Source organism: Saccoglossus kowalevskii, chromosome 21 (assembly GCF_978046115.1).
Source record: "Saccoglossus kowalevskii chromosome 21, keSacKowa6.1, whole genome shotgun sequence".
Classification (NCBI taxonomy): Eukaryota; Metazoa; Hemichordata; class Enteropneusta; family Harrimaniidae; genus Saccoglossus; species Saccoglossus kowalevskii.
Genome location: NC_140661.1, coordinates 17557515 through 17579224, shown reverse-complemented (window position 1 = coordinate 17579224; position 21710 = coordinate 17557515). Strand labels below are relative to the sequence as shown.

Sequence of the window (21710 nt, the reverse complement as noted above, 5' to 3'; positions counted from 1 at the left end):
TCTTATTAGTTCTGCACCAGGTTTAATTTCGTATGACAGTTTGTCAGTTCTCGGCGTCTTAAGTCAGATAAACGAACGAGAAAAATATAATGCACAGAGAATGTTTGGCTGACATTATTAATTCACTAGTTGGAACAGCCCTCGTTTAACAAACCAGGTCATCTTTTTCAATAGATGTTTCCATGGTTGCATTATGTTCGCCAATGCAGCTATTTAGAGTAGCTTCATTTGCAATACAAAGTCCCAAACTAAAAAAAAAAAAAAAAAAAAAAATCAGACTTATGTGACAACCAGATTTTCAGTGATCGATAGATTTTTTGTTATCTTGGGATTATACAGGAGTGATCACATCGTCTTTTTTTTCGATTAAGTTTAAGAGTTTGTATTTTCATTGATCTATTGGAAATGTCCTTGCAATTGCTTTGGGTGTGTATTTTACACCCTAAAGTAGCCCATCCAACATGAACAGTGTCGGGGGCTTAGTATCATAATACGGGCCGACGCTTATAACCCCTTCCCCACCGCTCGACCACAGCCATGCACAGTGAACATAACAATGTGTTCGATCTCCGGTGTCACATTGGAGGTGGATATCTAAAATTCACTTTTATTTTTTAGGATGGATAGACATGAACTTCTGTTTATAAATTACTATTCCGTGTTGTCTCGTAACTGATGAAATAATTTGGGTAATCTCGCGTTAAAAAGTAGTCTTGAATGGAGTTATTATTTTTTGTCTGTAATGCGTCATAAACAGTCGTGTTTCAATGCATGCCGATTGCAAACAAATCTACCGTGACTGCATATGGCTGCATGCTGGAGCAAAATCCGTTAGTTTGCTACGATCAACACCGCGCAATACGTAGGGCTAATATAAGAGGTATTGTTCGAATGTTTCGTACGACAGAAACGTTTTTTTATAAGTATCACAAGAAATCAAAGGGGCCACTCCCGACAAGACAACTTTAGTCGCTGGCTTATCTTGTGCTTCAACGCATCAACGTGAATTTTAAAATCTTTCACGATGACAATAACAGTGCACACTAGCTCAATAGGCTTGTTCAAATCGAGAAAAATAGTAACACTTCCATTAACCCTAGAAGCAACAATAATATTACGCGGATCAACTGTATGGACAATACCTTAAATATTAAAATCGGCAATAGATTCATAGTGGACTTCATATTTTAGGGGCAGTCCTCCAAACAAATTGAAACGTGAAGAGCCCATAGTGGGGGCCGTTATATTGAACACGCGTTATCAGGGGCCGGAAAAGGCTCACGTTCAAAAACAGCTGAAGACGTCTAAAATCAAATGAAACGTACCAAACAGCGTGGAACAGTTTTATACTCACAAGAGTAGCCAAAAAACAATATTTCTTGCAGGAGCTGTTTTGTAACATGTGTATGCAAATACATTTATTTTGACTTATCAAGATAACGTATACATGGTTGCCAAATAATGAAACAATTATGAGAACAGAATGAACAATTAATTTCTAATCACTCAATCTAGACACAATGTTCCCATAACATATACTGTATTAAAAGCAACCCTTAGCACGAAGTGATATGTACCAATGTAGTGTACGAGTATGTCCGCTGTTTTACTCAGTAGTGTGCATTACTCAGTGCAAGCCATAGTGTATTTTCTCAGCTACCAACCATTCCCAGCAGTCGCCTATCAAGGAATGAAACAGAACATGCGCAAATAAAGTCACTTACGGGTGCAATATTTTATTTGGCCAATAGAAATGCTTCCAAATGGAGTGATTATTTAACACGCGCGTCAGCAAAAAAAATCTTTAAATTTGGACGAACGGATCAAATCTATCAGTTGCATGATTGTTTGTCTGGAGTCTCCATATAGCATTTTATGTTGAAGAGTATTGTAGGAAATACATAAACAATGTTACGTTTGTTATTGATTCTTGTGGTTACTAGTTTGACTCTAGCAGTCCCGCACGAGGTAGGTTTACTCTCTTATTAATCTACGACGTACTGTGTATTCTCACTTATCATCTATTCACGTATATTTCATTCTGTTCGTTTGATATATTCTGAATACAATTTAAAATTTATATATTTGTATCATTAAATCAACGACCGTAGTCTATTCTTTTCACACGCGAAAAGACAAAAGCTTAAATGTCATATAGGAAGGTGATATCATTACTATATGGAATTATATTTCAGCATTTTCAAACAAATTTGTTTCTAATACATGTATTATGGGCTGTGCAAAATAGTTTATGATACATTCTAGCGTACACATCTAAATATTTTATTTTGGCACCATTGTTTTGACCAAACAAACGTTTTAACAATGTTATGTACATGTCTTAATGTTGTGTTGGTTATTTTCGGTTTCTAAAATCTAAAAATTTTATAGATAAATTCTTCATTATACATAATGTCCTTGAAAACACGATTTTTCTCTTTGAAAATTGCCATATTTCTACAACACAGTAGCATAGTCAACATCTATCGAAAAATATGTAAAGTATTCCATCGCCAATGAAGAATTTACTGGTTCGAAATTACACTGGCCATTTGCCATTAACACCTAACATCTCAGCTGTATTCTTTCTTTTTATGCAGAGACTGCTTGCGCAGAGGAGTAAGTACACTCTCTTTATTAGCAAACCACTGACAATGCCATATCAGTATGTTAATCAGTAACTATGAACGTGTTATCACTATCAATTACTAAGTTTACAACAAAACATGTTTAAATGTACTGAAAATGTGTACACGGTTTTGGAAAAGTGTTCAATGCTTCAATTTAACTGTTGGGATCTATCGTGTGGTTGTTCGTATTAACACTGTTACTGCATCACTTAGTAGCAAGACAATTACATTGGTTTTATATAACACAGTTTGAAATTGTATCAAACTATTCAGCAGCTACACCGAATATGTGCCTTTTTAGTTGCTAATGGATATTATTTTATCGGTATGTTATTAACCGTTATCCCTGTGTGATATGCAGGTTCGACGAGCATATACAAACTTGTGGACAGCCCAGTAAACTGGTATGAAGGTAAAGAAAGTTGTGAAGCTATGGGTTGTGTACTAGCACAACCCAAATCTGAGCAAGAATACAACGCTATATTTGCTTTACTCCCAACATCAGGTACAAATATGTCGTAGCAAGTCTAACCGCTTTCTATTAAGGATTTTAATCATGAAACAATGAAATCTTATTATATGTAGCCCAGTAATTGCTTGCACTTGCCTGGTTTTATTTTGAATTCACTAGAATTCTATTGGATTGGGGTGACCGATTTAGACCACGAAGGGCGATTCACTTACGACACTGATAATCAAGACATTGTTTACAATAATTGGGATTTAGAAGAGCCAGATAATGACAATGGAGAGGAGCATTGTGTTGATATTAGGTAAGTAATGTTAATGTCGCTTTAAACATAGATCGGTCACAGTTAAGATTAATAATGACAAATAATTGTTTGGAGTGACTGTTTGTATTGTTTCTGAATTACAATATATTAAATCAATAACCGACTGACCACGATTGATCCGATTTCCAAATGACGAAAGATGGTATAGTAATTTATTGTGGCTTATGCAGTTATATTTTAGTCAATGAACTTATATTTGTAGTTTTAGCAACACGTATTGGTATGACTACAACTGTAACCTTCAGGACGATGGTGCAGTCTGCGAATGTGAGTATAGTGATTGATCTGTCTTCTCCATAATATCTGGTGCACTACCATTCGAATGTATTGATGGTAATTCACGTCCTTGCTAAATAAATTATTTCTGTAACATAAATTGATTGATGACTGTGAACAATTAGGATATAAAGAGCCATTTTTTTGTGTTTCTCCACTTTTATTTCTCGTGATGTACAAAAGCAGAACATTCATACATAACGTGTGAGTTAATGTTTTTATTAGGCCCTCCTGATGGTGTGAGAGGTGATCCTCATATGAGGACATTCGATAGTCGTGCATATACATTCCAAGGAACAGGCTGGTACATTCTCCTAAAGGACTGCACCAACAAGCCTCGTTTTGAAGTCACAACTAAGTTTGAACCAAGAGAAGACAGTACACCAGACCAAGTTAGAACAATAACTACCACATTCAATATAACTGTTGGAAATCAATATGCGGTCGTTAATGGACTGGATGTTACAACAGTGAGTTGTAGTATTGTGATTTTGTAAACAAAATCCCCTTTTAATTTTTTTAACTCCCGTGTGTGAAGCACACAATGGGAGTTTTTTCAGTTACCCTGTCTGTATGTGTCTGTTATGGGTGTGTGTGTCTGTCTGTCCACTGAGAACCGTGAGAACCGTGTGTTGGTCTATAGATGCTCTGGGCTAATGCGCAGATTTGATTAGATTTGGGTTGAAATTCAAACATATTAATTACTTCATTTGCATGATAATTACTTAATTTCCAGCTGTTCCTTGACTGTTCCACTAATATCTAAAGAGCCATTCATTATATTTTAATGAAACTTGGTACATAGATGTTCTGTACTAATGCACAGATGTGATAAGGTTTGGGTACAAATTTATGCATATAATTAACCTAATTATGATTAGCTAATTATAAGTTAGCTAATAATGATTAGTCAATTTTCGGATTTTCACTGATATCTCAGGTACTAATCATCACATTTCAATGAAACTTACATAGTACATAGGACGATGCACAGACGGATATGTGAAATATTAATTACCTAATTTGCACAATCAGTCAATTTTCAGCTTTTGATATTTCAAGTAATATTACTTCATTAGTTTTCAATGAAACAATCCAAAGACCTGATTAATTTTAAGTAAAAATGTGTGCTTATTAATCAACTAATTTGTATAATTACCCAATTATCAGCTTTTACGCTGATATCACATGTACTAATTATTCCATTTCAATTAAACTTGGTACATTGATGCTCCAGAACAATGTACAGAACCGCTCAGTTTTGGGTTAAAATCTGATCATTTTAATTACCTAATTTGCATAATAAATCATAATGTTAGGCTCTAATCACATTTCAATGAAACCTCGTACATAGATGGTATGTGACAGTACTTATCTTAATTCAATGAATCTTGGTACATATTTACTATAACACACTGTTTTAGGTTAATATACATCTATAAAAAATACCTAATTTGCATAATGATTTATTTTTCAGCTTTCCACTAATTTAGTTAGGATTAATCATCACATTATAATGAAACTTTGTACATGTGCACCCTGGAACAATATACAGAGTTAAATCGATGCATAATAATTAATTTGGCTTATTGAGGTAATCCACAGACATACATTTTGATTATCTATTAATAACTCATTTCTGATATCTAAAAAATGAATTCATTGTGGAGGTACTCTGGAACTAATTAATGTATTATATTTTTTTGTAATTTGAATTACATTTTTCTCATGTTATGCATCTCAAATAGCAGACAAAAATTAGTTGCCAAGCTTCCTGTTTGAAAAGCAAATCTTAAAATTTTGAATTAATTTTAATGTGTCTCCAATACTCTCAGCACACGAGAGTTCTTTCTAAGATTTTATTGATTTAATGAACTGGATGTTACCAAAGTGAGTTGTAGTATTGTGTTGTTGCAAACAAAATTCCCTTTTAATTTTTTGTATGAATATAGCCATCATAACAATATTCTGAATAATTTCACAGGGAAGTACAGATGGACAAATGACTGACGATAAAGTTATAACAATCCAGGAAGAGGATAAGAATATTAAACTGTACTTCACTTCGAAAGACACGACATTCACTTTTAATTGGACTCTGCGAAATCATGCATTGGATGTATCTTACAATGGTTCGTTTTACAATGGGAAGCTATGCGGTCTGATGGGTAATGCAGATGGTGATACTCGCAATGACTTCCAGAAACCAGATGGTAGCATTACCAAAGACGTTAATGAATTTGGTGAAAGCTGGAAAGTGAATGACAAAAAGTAAGTTGTTTGTATATTGATGTATATTTTTATAAATGTTTGCTAAATGATATTACAAAGATACTTTTTATTTCAGTATTTGACAATTCATTAAGTTAAACCATATTTTTTATTCTTATGTTATAGACGTTTCTAGGAAATCTTCAACTGAAAAGAACAAACATGGTTACACCCCGATCAGTTTTCAGAAATCTAAATATTTGGTCATTTTCTGGTGATGGTTATATGTGAAATACACAACAACATGATATTTTTAAGTTAAGCAGCATGAGTAATATAATAAATAACACAACATGTGATTGACCACAATCTTTGGGAAATTAGTAGATAAGTAAATGTATTGTATTGTTCAACAAGGTTAGTTCATTAAAAATATGTGGAAAAGCAGACGTTGAGTTCCATTGTATTGCAAATACGAGTGTATCTTTGAGTGAAACGTGACATTCAAAGTACATACCGCGAATCTGAGTATCAGACAGTATGTACTGCATTATCGTCGATAAGTTTTGATCCGAACACAAAAGTTGAAGTCACACTGCTTCTGGTGCCACTGATATACAGCACACTTTTGAAATAAAAGAATTCACACCATGCCATTTCAAATCTCCGTTTGGAACCTCCAAATCAGAACACAACTTTGTTATATAATTCGCACACAAATACATTAAAAATGAGAATAATACTCAACAATATATCTGTATAGGGAAATGTAGGCCCAACAATGTAAATAAATGACTGACCGCAAGCGACAAAAAAATCCCCCAGAACAAAAGAACTGATATATACTCGACATAATGTCAAATTAGTAAGCGAATGATGTATAGACATCATGGTGTACATGAAGTTATGCATTATGATTTAGCACTTCATGTTCCTCATGTGTCACCCATCACTTATCATTCACCTAATAGTCAAATCGTTTCTGTATGAAATTATACATCACACAAGTTGCACTGATGTTAAATGAAATTTAATTTGTATTAAATCAGTGTTGAATTATATTTGTGTTATTGTAAATACCTCCAAAGTTGCAAAACAACTTTCGATTAAACTATAGTTCTAAGACAATAAATTCTGTTTAGATTGTGTAGCTATATATACAATAACTTAAAGTTCGCCCTTCATGTCGCCTCATTATACGAATCGTGTAACAATAGGTGTTTGCCTCCTGATCAACAATTTAGCAACAGTTATTTTGGAATTGTTACTATTATTTCGAGCGGATACAGATATGTGCCTTTATTAATATTTATAGTTGAAGAGTAACAACAAACATTTTTTTCATTCCACCTCCATTGAACAACATTGCGAGTCGGAAATTTAAATGATGTAATCTTCATAAAAAAGACGAGAACTGATCATAAGGATACAAGAATTTCTTTCACATACAATGAAATAATATTTATGAAATTACAATAGGAACTAATTATTGAGCCTTGTGCCAACGGACATTTCGCGATTCCTGGGATATGTTAGCTAAGTATTTCATGACGTTTAAAAATGTAGGTGTTGAACCAAATACATAAATGAAAAAATGAATAAAATACCAGTCATTTTTACCTTATAGAGTAGTTGATCAGTATTACAAAGCAAAGCAGATTGATTTTAACAAATGCCAGATTGATTTTAAAGTAGAATGCTACTTGTGATATTTTGTGTGAACGCCTTTGTTTCACTGTCAAAAATAATATACCTAAAATGTCATTTCAGCAACGGTTTATATAGACCAGAGTGTGAACATATTTCCACAAAGGAAATCTACTCTAACATTGTCATTTTTAAAATACTTCTAGACATAGAAAATATTTGTTAACACTATATAAATTTGTGTTCACCTTATGGCTCCGGGCAAAACTTTAATATATAAAAATCCTCAAAACGGACAAAACATGTTATTTTCACGCTATTATTTACCTCGATTTTTCTTACCTGAGTACGGTGACTTCATATTATTATTCCATTCTCTCTATTTTCATAAAATATGTAAAAAAAGATTACAATATTTTCATTTCTGTCTATCATTCCACCTTAAGTCGAATCTGGAGAAAATTATGACTAATTAGAGATGGCTTGCAATGTGTCGCTGTCATTGTAAAAGTTTTTCTGACAATATTTCGGACCTCAACAGCCATCATCCACTACGTTAACAGTTTCCCTTAAGGCAGTGTATATGTGATGCAAAGTCGCATGGCCATGTTTTTTTTTTCAAAAAAAAATTGAGCAATGCGTGCAAAAGTTGAAAATATTGGGTGCACTTACACCACGTAATGAAACATTGACATCGCCTCGCTCTTTATATTTAAGTTGTCTAATAATTGGTTCAGTGGAAAATGAAATGTTGAATGACAAACAATAAAATTTGACAGTGTCAGTTTTCTTGAAACATGTCGAAAACGGTTATAAAATGCATTAGCAATCGCATTCATTTGAATCTTTAGAATTGTTCATGTTATCGCGGATGCAAGTAGTTTAATTATTATGAATACAACACTCTGAACGTACTCACTGGTGTTATATATAAGATTAATGCATGTTTTAGATTTTAGTCGGGTTGTCTGCATTACAAGCAGACCCATATGCAAATTACATAACAAATCTCTACATTGGCCAAGATCTGACAAAAAATCAATAAAATAAACGTTTCCTTGTTTATCATTTTTACATTACATAATATCAATGAAGACAGTAAAAATCAATTGTGTGACACACATTAGAAACTGGTAACGATGGGGGAACGTTCACCAATCTATTAATATCTGTGTGACAAAAGTCCAATGCAGTTGGTGTCTTCTTGTATCTCAGACTAACATAGAACAGTTTAGCAATGCCGACTGTTGTAAGTGTGAATTGGGGATTACGCCCGTGGAATGCGTGCCTCGGCACACCTTGCCTGTAGTTTATTGACGCACGTTTGTCCTCTGAGTCTAAAGTTAGCCTGAAGATTTCCGAAGGCACTCGCATTTACCTGCTTCGTGTGTTTTCGTAATATCATTATAATGCTGAACACACAAATCTAATGGAAAATAAATCTCTGAGTTTTAACCTTTGGATCGTCACCGTTTCTGTTCAAATCAGTCAATTTATGTATAAGTTACTTCAGTATGAATTTTTCCTACTTCCGTCTACAATATTTATGAATACATAATGAGTGAATTTCTAGTAACATTTCTCATTATTTTGACTTTTGTTGAACTTTTACTATAGGTAGCGGTGCGATTTCCATTCTCGTTTGTTTGCATGATTAAAATAACATGGGGAATAAATAGAAATATATTTTGTCGCATTTGTCAAGATTATTCAACCAAGAAAAAATGACAATAAACTATTAATAATTACTATGTACTTCTCGCGTTGTTTGATAATATAATGACATCGCGTTACATGTTATAGTCGCGTTAGTTAGATTAGTTTGTTTATTGGATAAAGTTAAGCTCCAAAACAAACGTGGCACGCATCTGACCAAAAGAAAAGTCGTGTTGCTAGTCTGTGCAGTATTAGTTTGAGCTTGTATTAAGTAAACAAAAAATTCAACGGAGTTGCCGCTAGACAAGTGTGGATGTTGATAGTTTTTCGATTATTTTTTGCAGTAAAGAAATGTACATATTGAACAATGAGCACGTGAGAATTTGTGATGTGAGTCAAACGATATATTTTTGGAATGGGAAATTGAAAAGGTATAATATATGATTAATATAATCTTATTCAGCATACTTTTATTTTGTTTTCTGACATCATATTCAAAGGCTATAGTTCTCAGAATTTAAAAAAGTAATAAATACATATGAATCATGTTAATATCATGTTTTTATTAGAGGGCTCCATATCAAAATATGATTAGAGCCATACAATTTCAAGTTAAACCAATGATCAAACAACCAAAAAACAAATCTTCCTCTCTCAACTGAAATTGTATCTACACTTGAAATTCACACCTAGTGTTCGAATAAATATTCAATATTAAAAATTACCTGAAACAAGGCATAAATTGCTGTTGTCGGTATCACACTACACTACACTACACGGTACGGTACGATACGGTATGGTACAGTACGAAACAGTACAGTACAGTACATACATATGACATACATTGCTGCTGAGTCAGTTTTCAGCACACCATACCATCTGCAGACAAACGTTTCGGAAGATCGAATAATCTCTTCTCTGAGTTCCCCTAGTCCCAAGTTAATGAGCAGTTGATGGTGCTCTTTGAAGACTTCCCATGCCGATTCTTGGTGTGATTTGAATATAATATGTGGTGTCACACCCACTTTAGGGTAAAAGAGCTGGTGCTGAATCTCTGGGTAGTTTGTTGATTAGTGTTGCAATGGGTATGTATCGTGGCTTCTACGTGGTACCTGACAGCATCCACAGGTGTTCAAATTGTGCACGCGGAAAATGTGAAACTAAAAGATGATACAACAACGGTATTGAACTGGCTATGCACGGCATGTAACACTAAATGAGTGTCCGCTTCTTCATGATTGGCTCACAGATTTGTCAACTCTGTTGTTGCCTTTGACGATCTAACTTCAAGTTCCTATCTAAACCCACCAGCAACTGCAACCTCCTTATTGGGCGCCTGAGCACCCAGCTGTTCATACAGAAAATTAGTGAGATCTGCTTTATTGTCATCGAGTGACAGAAAGTTTGTCAAATTTTTTAAAGAGGCACATCACGACCCACAACAAGTCGTCTTATTGGTCGAGCTGCTTTCGTACGTATTGACCTGGTAGTACCCTTGATTGTTCCTTCCCTGTATCTGTCAAAGACAACATCAACCCGTTCATGGCTAGAAGCGGCCTTTAGTATTGTTCTTAGATATGTGTCAAAAAAATCTCTGAATGCCTCTGCCTTGTCAGGCCTTCCAAGGGCAACTACCAGTGCTTGTCTTTCATTTATAAGGCAAGATGATCTCCCATTAAGTTCAATTGCATCAGAACAGATAACACCTTCGATTAACTTGTCTGTCAATGCCGACTTGTTTCCTGTACGAAGTCTTCTATTCATTTCGGCAAGTGATACGCGGACTGGCAGAAGCTCATGCTGAAGGACAGATGGCAGGTCAACTGGAATACCTGCCTCGTAGGTGGTAACAAGACGTTTAAGGATGTTTCTATTCACCTTTAGGATCGTTAACTTGTCTTCAACCACTTCATAGAGCGATGAAAACTTTTTTGCGTAACTCTTGTGTAACGGTGAATGGATTTGGAAATCCGGCTTGCCGCCTTGGTCTGGTACAATCAACGAATGTGTTCACTTCTTCCTGTGCAAGATCTTTGGCACAAAGTAACGAGTTCGGGATAGCCTCTTTTGCCAGATTCTTTGTTGCCAGATTTTGCAATAAGTCTGACCAACCTGATGCAAACACATTGAATCCCTGGAAGACAGAAAGCAACGAATCCTCGTCGTCATTATCCCGCTTCTGTAGTGATTTGGTAGCTTCCTTATGAACACGTTTACTGCCAGGACCATGGTTGTACATTGCATGCTTTTCTAATGCGATTTGAGACCTCAGGTTGTAAGAAAGAATCCATCTACAAAGTGCCTATATTGTTTTCGTATTCTTTCTATCCAGTGCCATTTATCCATTCCATGGCTGGCTTGGTCGGAATCTACTTGATTGAACTTTTCAGTTGAACGTTTGACAAAGAAATTGCTATTTTGGAACTCCGATAACACAGGTTCTGGAAGTTTATGCATCTCTGCTATATACACCGGACCCCATCTTGTGTAGTTCAAATGGTCATAACGCATGAAGTATGGTAACATCAGACTAAAGGAGTGGAGGTTGAGGTGCCAGATTCTTTCCCGTTGTGCGCGAGTAAACGACAAGATTATGGTCACCATGTTCATGTAGTCCCACCAGAAGATGAATTTCACATCAATGGATTTACTCTCAACAAAATTCTTTAGAAGCTTTTGAAACCCTTCAAACTTTAGTGTTGCTATTAATTCTGGAATGTTTTCTATATCTTCACCAGAGACCATTGCAGCTACAGCATCAAAACAATTCTTGTCCAATTCTTCAGCAAATGAAAGAAATGCTGACAAAAGAACCCTCCACAAAGCTTGCACAGTAAGCTTGCGAGCTCTCATTGCCTTGTTGTATGCCTTTCCTGAAATGAGAAGCTGTATGGCACCTTCCCCTAGTATACCACTTTTCAGCCACACTTCAGCTAATCAGTCATGTGATCTTCTATTGCCTTCAGGAAGTTCATTGCGGTATGTAGTCCACCAAGTCGAGGATAAAGTTTATCATGGTATTTCTCAACACACCATTTCAGTTCTATGAGTTTTCAGAATAATGCTTGATCTACTGTTAGGACTGTATGCTCCTGATCGAAATGTGCAGCTATTGCAATGTACCTATTAACAACTGTATTAAGTGTATCTAACTCTGGAGCTGGAGCAAGGATTATAGGAAAATATCCTACTGCAATTTGCTCTGGCTCCGTTGATGTGACTGACTCATTGAATACTGTTCAAGACGGTTTTATGTTGGAATCTTGACGTCGTTGTCATACTACCATTTGTGTTGCATGGAATGTTTGTTTTCCGTCAAGGATCTCATCGATGAACTTGTTTGCTACAATATTCTATGGAATAACAGCCTCCGTTGCCTGGTCCATGAACTTAAGGGTATGTTCAGCCAATGACGTTTCTATTTTTAACACCTGTTCATAACTCGGACAATGACCAGCCTTTTTAAACAACCCCACCAGATCCTTCGATCGTGTGGCTTGGTGCAATGTATTTGCTAGACCAATGTGTTTTGGGGTTCATTTTTTCGCACCACTGACACAATAAACTAGATCCTGCGCTACACTCAATACTAAGCTTCGGCCAAGTTCGTCACTGTTTTCATAACCTCCATTTTCTAGACTAAGTACCTCTTGTCTTTTTTAGTATGCACGGAATTGCTTCATCCTCACTTATAGAGAACCATTTGTTCTTATCATAAGGCTGGATGAAGTTGAAAATGTCACCCAGTTGTGACTGTAACTTTTCCTTGAATGTTGTTCTCCTTCTATAGTAAGACGGCTGGATTGCAATAGACATTCATCAGCTAGCTCCGTATACCTTTCCCAGACATCATTCAACTGGACAACGTGTTCTTTATCTGCTGACTGATGCAACTCTTTGCAAAGCCATAGCATAGCAATGTCTGTCTTGTTTGTCTCCTGTTTCGTTTTGGTGGTAGATCTTGTGAATGTACTAAGACATGCCAGGTGGTATTTTGTGATAAACACATCTGCCGGAAATGAACCTTGCTGCAACTTGCTTCTGCTTTTCAATTCACAGTCTGCGTCTCATGCAAATGTTGTATCTTACTTTTGTCCATGACATAGGCATAGCATATTTTGTGCCACACAAGATTTGAGCGTCGTCAGTATCTAAGACATTCTCAAGACGGTCGATGAAATTGATGTTTTAATAGTCCCGAAGCTTTCGTTTACTACTAGCGGCTTGCTTGACAATTGCGAGTCCATGGTCACTTGCTTTACTAAAAACAATGCTGCTGATATAAGTTTGACAGAATATACACACACTGTAATCTACAACTGAAGGTCTTTTTAAGCTAACTACTGTATTCATCATAACCTGCAAAAGTAACAATTATTAACAGGGTGACAGGTCAACATGTGTAGTAACTCAGTCCTGAGGGCACCTCAACTGGCTCTCTCAGGACTGAGGTACTGCACTTGTTGACCGTGTCATGAAGCTAAGTCACAAATGTCGGGGTCATTAGTAGTCTGAAAAGGCCCTACAATTTATGGCAAATTAGAAGTTATCCTATCCCTCAGATTACTAAAAAAATAGAACTGGATAACCTCTGTCTGCGTCTCGAGTATTAATCGATTTGAGAAAATCTGGCTAATTCAACTCATCATCAAAACCAATGAGTAACCACTGTAAAGCTAATGGGAGGGCACTGAAGGTAGCATGTCAATATTATGTCATAGCTAATCATAGCGCATCAGGTGAGAAACCTGATTCAGTGAATCTCTTTGCAGAAATTGCATTAGGGAAATCCCCTTTTCAAACTTGGATTATACAAGTGCTGGCTTTCTGATTCACTAAATCCTCCTTTACTCAGCCTGAGTACTTATTACTCATTTATTTGCTCTATAGATGTCTTTAACATATTCCCTGATCCTGAAAACCTAGGTAGAGGCACTTCATTTGACGTGTGTGCTTATTTAGTTACAGAGATATAGGAGAAAAACGATTTTTCAGTAATGGCGGCAGCTAATTTGCATATTTATGAGTATTGTGTTATGTTGGTTATATCAAATATGCTTTCATCATATTCCTTGAAAACATAGGTACGGGCACTTTATATGTCATGATTGCTTGCCTAGTTACCTACATATGGCAGAAAATTTGGCGGCCATTTTGTTTATGGAAATTAGACATTTAAAAAACGCTTGGGAACCGGGCTTATCGGATTCAGCACACCTCAATTATGCTAAAAAGTCTGGTTCCCGACTTTTACCCCAAAATGCCCCTAACATGCACATTTCCATGAAATCCCACTAGAATATAGGGACCACCGTAACCGACGATGACGCAGGATGACTACACGTTTGACACAACATGCAAACCATTGTACGTCAGATTCAACCTCTGATTCATACACTAGTCAGTCTTCTGACAAAATTGTCCAAGTTAGACATGACCCGATTACAAACAGCACAGACACTATGTTTGAATTACAGGAAGAAGCACATGTTGCAAATGAAAGAAATACTTTACCTGATAATGATCAGACTGACTTGATTTGCACCATACACAATAGCTGTCTGGTATAGCAAACCCACCCGCTCCTTCAACATTGGCAAACCCTGTTGATGAGAGTGGCCCATCTATCGCAAATGCAGCTGACATGCCTAGTTCATGTGTTGGAGACATTGCGGCATCTGCAGCAGATGGTATGAGTGACAAGTTACAGTCTTGAATACCTGATGTCCATTCTACCAGAAGCCATACCGACTCTGTGGCTGGTGGCTCTGATCAACTTCAACCAGAAACCACATCAACCGCCCTATCTGATAATGCGACTTCCAGTAAAAGTGGTGCAGAAGCCAAGGAAGTAAATGAAACAGAAACCTTAGACTATGGTGAAAATGAACAAGAACCTAACAACATTTGTGAAGAGCCATCTTCACCAATTGTGAAAGAAAGGCGTAATCCCTTACAGGAACGACGAAAAACCAAATATTATGGATTTTCCAACAAACATACATTTGTTTCAAAAGTACTTGATGCGACTGCGAAAAAGTTTTACCCAAAGCATATTGGACAGTTCCATGCTAAGCAAGAAAATATTGCTTTGCCAAACTCAACTATGGTAGACATGATGACTACTGACCACTTCTAGTCAGTTATTAAAGTGGCATAGTAATTGCTTCCGAGACCCAGGCAGGCATTTGTTTGTGTCTTTGTCAGCGACAGCATACCCGGACTCATATGGCATGTTGCCAAGTTATGTTACTTGTACACTTTCGAAACCCGCTGATGGTCCACTCAGTAGGGGGTCTCTGTTTCTGTTGTCTTGTTCGTCTTAACGTGTATCTTTTGACCATCTTCTTCCAGGGTTTCAGTTGGGAGTTTGACCCTTCCTTTGCCTGGCGGACCGATGAACAATGATGACAGACGACATTGACAGTGCTTTGCCTGTGTTTTGATGATATTATGTGATGCTTTATTAACAATTCTTTTATTCCAGAATAGTTTTCAGTTGTAGGAGGACTGTGGTCTCATCTTAACCACTAAATTTTCTCCACAGCTGGTAGATTATTGTGCTTTTCAGACAGTGTACAAATTTTGAAATTTTTCTAGGTTCGATCCACAAAGGCCTGGATTGAGAAGTGAAAACAGATGTGACACCCTTGACCACCAGGAACGTGTGTGTTCTTGCTTGACCACTGTTGTCGTTGTGCACATTTGCGAATTGTCTTGATGGATTTCCTGTAGCTGGAATGTCTTTCTCCTACGGGAGCCACTTGTTATTCACTTATCAGCAAGGTGATAGTTACGAGGAAGGTACACACAACAGATGACAGTGAAGGAACGATTCATGGTGTATGATGCCGCATTATTAGACTCGGCAGTATGCCTGATTTTGTTACTTTCATAGGCTGAAGGCCTGGAAGATTCAAGAAAAAGTTTTATATACCCCTAGGACAGGGTTAATTAGTGTGGTATTCCGCGCTTCCCCAGAGATGGTAGCCGACTCATTGGTGGTAGCTCGAAAGACCATTCGGAGGGGGAGGATGTCACACCTTGTTTTCACGCCCAATTCAATTAGCTAATATTTTACAGATTAGGAGAGTTGGTCCTTTGTCAAGAAACATCTCAATTTCTGCCTGAATTAACGGTCAAATTAGTGCCAGACCGTGTTGCAGGAAGCGTCGAACACCAGAGCGACTGTAAGTAACCTGATTGAACAGCTAAAGCACACCCGGAGGTGAGAGTCCTCGATGAACTTTCTACCGACTTCCATGGAAATCATCGCCCAGCTTCAAGTTTCACCAACATTTGCCGAGACGAACTGCTAACCATCGTGTTGATGTGACAACAGCACCAACCAGTATTTCAGAGAAATTGTGACGAATGGAACTGTAGCATTTCGTTGCCCAACGTGGAAGATATGCTGGAGGTTTGTACAAACTAACTATAATTACAATCGTGTGTTCCCTCTCCATGTAGTTTGAACTCAACAATAACTGTAACAATCGCAACCGAGCGTGGGTTATTTATATCGAATCATATGATTTTCCCTTGTGTTACACTATCACATTGGATGAGTTTAGCATGAGTGTGAATGTGTAACGTTGCATCAGGAATTGTATTGCAATTTAGCTGTTTGACTATTTTTGAATTCCACAAAACGGACAATTCCCCGTGCCGTTATAACTGGAGTGCTTGTGTTCGATTGACCTAGTATACTGATAAATAATTATCCTTTCAGTGATACATTTTACTCAGATTTATTCAGTATTTTGGTTTTATACAATTTTACATGAATACTGTTGTACTGTGTTGCAGTTTCATGCAGTAGATCACTTGGTCAATGTATTTGATGTGTCTGTGCATGTTATATTTTTATAATCATTATTATTAGGATTACAGCGCCCCCTATGGCAGCAACTGTTCTCAAGTCCAGACAACAGGATTATACTGAATCAAGGAAGTACAACGTTAAAGCTCATTGTTTATTTAAATCTGTTTTATGTGCACAGTCTGGAGTGTAACATTTTCAAGTGACCCGAGCTTTGTCATGATTGTGTCAAGTTGATTGGTATCCGTCATCTTGCCTTTGTCTATGGACACCGCTGAATTGAACTTGGCTTGACTTTGCGAAATCATTTTACCTCGCATATTCAATGACAGATGTCCCTGACTCAATCAAACTTTCTGCTGGTTCCACGATCATTGCAGTTCATCTTAATTGATTGATGATGTTTTGTATAAACCAATGCTAAAATCTAGAAAATATCCTAAATTTCGAAGAGCAGTACAAAACCATATCTGAACTCTGTCTTAGATCTTTGATCTTTCCGGGTGGCAATGTGTGTTGTGATTATATATTTGCCATTGTTTGTTTGATCAATTTTAACTTGGCATTCAATTTAAATTTCAACTTGTTTTGAAGATAATTATATATGATGTGATTGGAACAACTCGTCCACATGACATTGAATAAAATGAATATTACATGTTATATTGCCCGCCACGTAGATATTACATAGTATAACACATAGATGACGTCACTGAAACTGCTGCGCATAACAAATTGCCGTTCCATAGTTGCTCTCAAGATTTCCAAGGACCTTTAGCCATCCGAAATGGATAGCAAACGTACCAGAATGGATACTAAGTTTTGATGTTTGAGTATTCTTTATATAAAGCAGAAATGTTTGACGTAACCGTCACTGAAACGTCCAACTGGAATCGCTGCGGATGTACACCGAGTGACTTGTGAATAGAAGTTGCGGAACGTTCGCGAGAAAGTCATTGCAGTAAATTTTACGGCACACTGATATTTTTATCTGGCGAATAGTGACATACCTTGCGTTTGAGAATTTGTCAATTCATTTTAATAATTTTATATTCAATAACTGCTGAAACACGGTAATTAACAAAGAGTATCCATGACTGAAAATGTATGCACTGCATTGAGTAGTGTGTCACTTGTTATATTACATAAAATAAAATATTGCATACTTCATACTTCATATAAGTTATTTTGTGGGTGTGCGGTTGTGAGGGATGTATGACAGATTCGATTGTGCATGGTGAATGACTGTTTGCTGTGAATAAATAAATAAATAAATAAATATTAAATATCGAGGAATATTACGATTTGTCATGACCACCATCCTTTGGGCTGGAAAAAATCGTGATATTACCTTCACAAACATGTGTTTTTATTTAAATATGTTGCAATGAATTGATTCGTATATACTCCAACAAGGCGGTAAAACACACATTTGTTAAATGATTGTCATGATTTTGATAGTCTCGAATATGTTTTTAAGTTAAAACCCTAATCATGAACGAAAAATAATTTGAATTTATTTGTTTTATGTTTGTTCATGTGTATGTGGTTCCCAATCGATTACTCTCATTTTGTCAGTATTATAACCTGTTTATAATTAGGGTCAAGCACCAAGTAAGTTCGCCCTCATCGTTCAGTAGAGAAAAATAAAACGTGAGTTTTTCCATTTGCGAGAAGTTTTGGTGAAGCACAGACATCAATATTTCCATTGACATATTTGAATTATTGTTTGATCGAGTCTGTTCTCGAAATTTTTATTTTCTTTTGGAAAAATAATGGAAAGCGTCGTTTCAGCACAGACCTGTGTCATATGACGGCTTACTAGCTGATTTTGGCTAGAATGGCGCTCCGCCGCCTTTTTACACTAGTGTTATACACAGAACATGACATTTTTATGAATGTTAAGTTGCTTTTTAATCACATGTATTAGTGTAATATTGTTTAGGGAGTGAACACATACATATAATAAAGATAATAAAGGTTCAAACTAGCTTGTAGTTTCAACTAGCTTGTAATATTCGAACGTTCTCGTACGCAATAAAATCAAACGTAGAACGTCTTCCGAACAAGGAACTAGCAGTGTAATATTTACGCAAATTTGGGGGCAGTTTATTTCTAAGTTTCATTTTTCATAATTTAGTAAAGAAATCACTAAAACGAGGTATTATATCCGTAAAATACGTGCGGATCAAGATCGTCTTCGAACCGTTCGTGTATAAGTGTATGTAGACGAGAAACACATACTATTAAGTTTTAATCAGAAATGGCAAAATAGCAATATAACTCGTCAGGAACGTGACGTGATGACATTGTTATTAAGCCAGCTGACAAGGGTGGAGCAGTGGTGGTTTGGCGTAGAGATTTGTATCTGGTGGAGGCGGAGAGGCAGTTATCGGATACAGACTCCTACCAGGCACTTGATGTGGATATAACTAATGAAATACAACGGGAAATAGGTGATGTGGTTAATGGTTATATTGCTAAGGGTGATTTGCCGAAAGAGGCCAAAAATCTTATAGTGCGCAGACCACGAACACCAGTCTTTTATCTATTATCTAAGATTCACAAGGTAAACAATCGTGGTAGACCCATTGTCCAGCAAGTAATTGTCCGACTGAGCACATAGCTCGATATTTGAATTCAATGTTGAGACAAATTGTTGCGTCACAGCCTACGTATGTTTAGGATACTAATGATGCACGTAGGAAACTAGAGTTATTTCGTTTCACGCCGGATATACCCAGATTTTTATTTTCTATGGATGTAAAATCACGTTATACATCTATCCCGCACACTGATGGACTGTTGGCTTTACAGCATTTTCTGAATAAAAGGGCAGTTAAGGATCCTCTTACGTTTGTGTTGGTGCGCCTAGCGGAATTAGTTTTGAACGGGAATTGTTTTTTTAATGGTAAACATTATATACAGAAACGAGGTGTGGCTATGGGCAGTTGTTTTGGTCCGAGCTATGCATGTTTATTCATGTCATATCAAGAGGAGTTAATTTTTTCGTCCTTTGAAGGCACTAAACCTGAGGTACATTGATGATGGCTTTGGTGCCGTGTCAAGCAGTCGGGATGAGTTATTACAGTTTATTGACTTTGTTAACAACTTTAATCCCGCCATACAATACACACAATAAATACAATAACACTACCTTTTCTCGATATTTCTACTAAGATAGATGGTGATCGGATTTCTACATCAATTTAAACAAAACCTACTGATTCACATTGTTATTTACAGTATGAATCATCACATCCTACTAGAATGAAGGACTCCACACCTTACTCAGAGTTACTCCGGGTACGTCGTATTTTCAGCGATGATACTGATTTCCGTAACCAGGCGAGGAATTTATGTGATTATATAAAAAAACGGGGTTATCCTCGTAATGTCACTGGAAAAGCATTGGCCAAGGTTATGTCAATGTCAAGAACGGATTGTATTGGATCAACGGTTTTCCGTGGCAATCAGGATTGTGTAATTTTGGCACTTACGTACCATCCTTTAAATGTCAGAATTAAAAACATAATGTACAAACATTTTCAAATTTTACGGACCAGCGAGGAGACAAGTTCTACGTTTCCGCTAATGCCTACTACTGCCTGGCGCCGTGACACCAATTTAAGGAGGTTATTGGTGCATACGGGTGAAAGGAGAGACCCTGAGAAATATGGTTCTGTCCCTTGTAATCGTCCTAGGTGTAATACTTTATTACAGACTCTAATCGTATATTTGGTCCCAAGGGAGATGTTGAGGTCAAATATCCGTTGTATTAACAAAGCTTATTCGTGATCAGATTCATTACCTTTAAATCGACAAGAGACCAGATGTAGCTGCCATGTATTTGTAACACATGCCACAAATTCTCATCAGCTCATTATTCAACATATACATTGTTGTAACGCATTTTTTTATCGAGACATTGTCAACATCCAACCCCCTAGAAGAAAATCAGTTTAAATGTTTCGTTTACTTGACACAAGAAGGCAACAACTGTATTGGACTTTTATCGCTCAGATTAGTAGATTGGTGAAAATGTACCCGTCGTACGTTATTTTCTTATGTTATGTTTCTTGCTAAATTAGATTTGACTTGGTAACTCTTCATTTTGACATGTTGTGGATGGAGGTTACTGCCTTTATAAACAATAAAAACGTATTTTTTTGGGGGATTTTATTGGTGTTTACCCAGACCGTAGTTAATGTAGAGAAGCGCTATGTACCTTACAAATGGGCCAACTTGTAACGCGACTAATACATGCATCAATCTTATTTATGTAAACAGCAAATACATACATGATGTCTGTATTCACAGTAATTGAACTAAGTTACAAAAACATGACCAATTCCAAAGATTTGAATAATTCTTCAATGTTACAAATGAGAAACTTGTATTCGGTCACAGTGAAATTGCTCATGCGTTTTATAATCGTGTTCCAAGGGCACATACATTCATGTAGCAACACAAATATCATCGCCAGAAATGAGTGGACAAGATGGCCGACTTCCGTCCTGGCCAGTGTTCCCCAGTCAAATAAACATCACAGGATGTGCCATAGAGAATGCATTGCATAAACATATATTAAAACAAAATTTAATTTTGAGTTTATATTTTTCATTTCTTCACTTTTGTGTGCTTCGTAATAGACAGGTGACGTTCCAAGCTTTC

General features: G+C 36.5%; 1 protein-coding gene across 1 annotated transcript; it reads left to right on the top strand.

Moving 5' to 3' along the window:
* Nucleotides 1–1866: 1866 nt before the first annotated feature.
* On the top strand, nucleotides 1867–6358 carry LOC146729676 (zonadhesin-like). Its single transcript, XM_085494908.1, has 8 exons — nucleotides 1867–1968; nucleotides 2601–2619; nucleotides 2992–3135; nucleotides 3262–3403; nucleotides 3627–3691; nucleotides 3926–4170; nucleotides 5685–5971; nucleotides 6098–6358. The coding sequence occupies exons 1-8, from the start codon at nucleotides 1909–1911 to the stop codon at nucleotides 6105–6107; spliced, it is 972 nt and encodes a 323-aa protein (XP_085351034.1). The 5' UTR covers nucleotides 1867–1908; the 3' UTR covers nucleotides 6108–6358.
* The last annotated feature ends 15352 nt before the right edge of the window (nucleotides 6359–21710 follow it).

What these genes read in the sequence shown, in the direction of transcription:
- LOC146729676 (XM_085494908.1), top strand. Translation starts at nt 1,909, where the DNA reads ATGTTACGTTTGTTATTGATTCTTGTGGTTACTAGTTTGACTCTAGCA. An exon ending in TGCTTTACTCCCAACATCAG is followed by an intron (nt 3,136 to 3,261) that starts GTACAAATATGT and finishes TGAATTCACTAG; the next exon opens with AATTCTATTGGATTGGGGTG. An exon ending in GAGCATTGTGTTGATATTAG is followed by an intron (nt 3,404 to 3,626) that starts GTAAGTAATGTT and finishes TTATATTTGTAG; the next exon opens with TTTTAGCAACACGTATTGGT.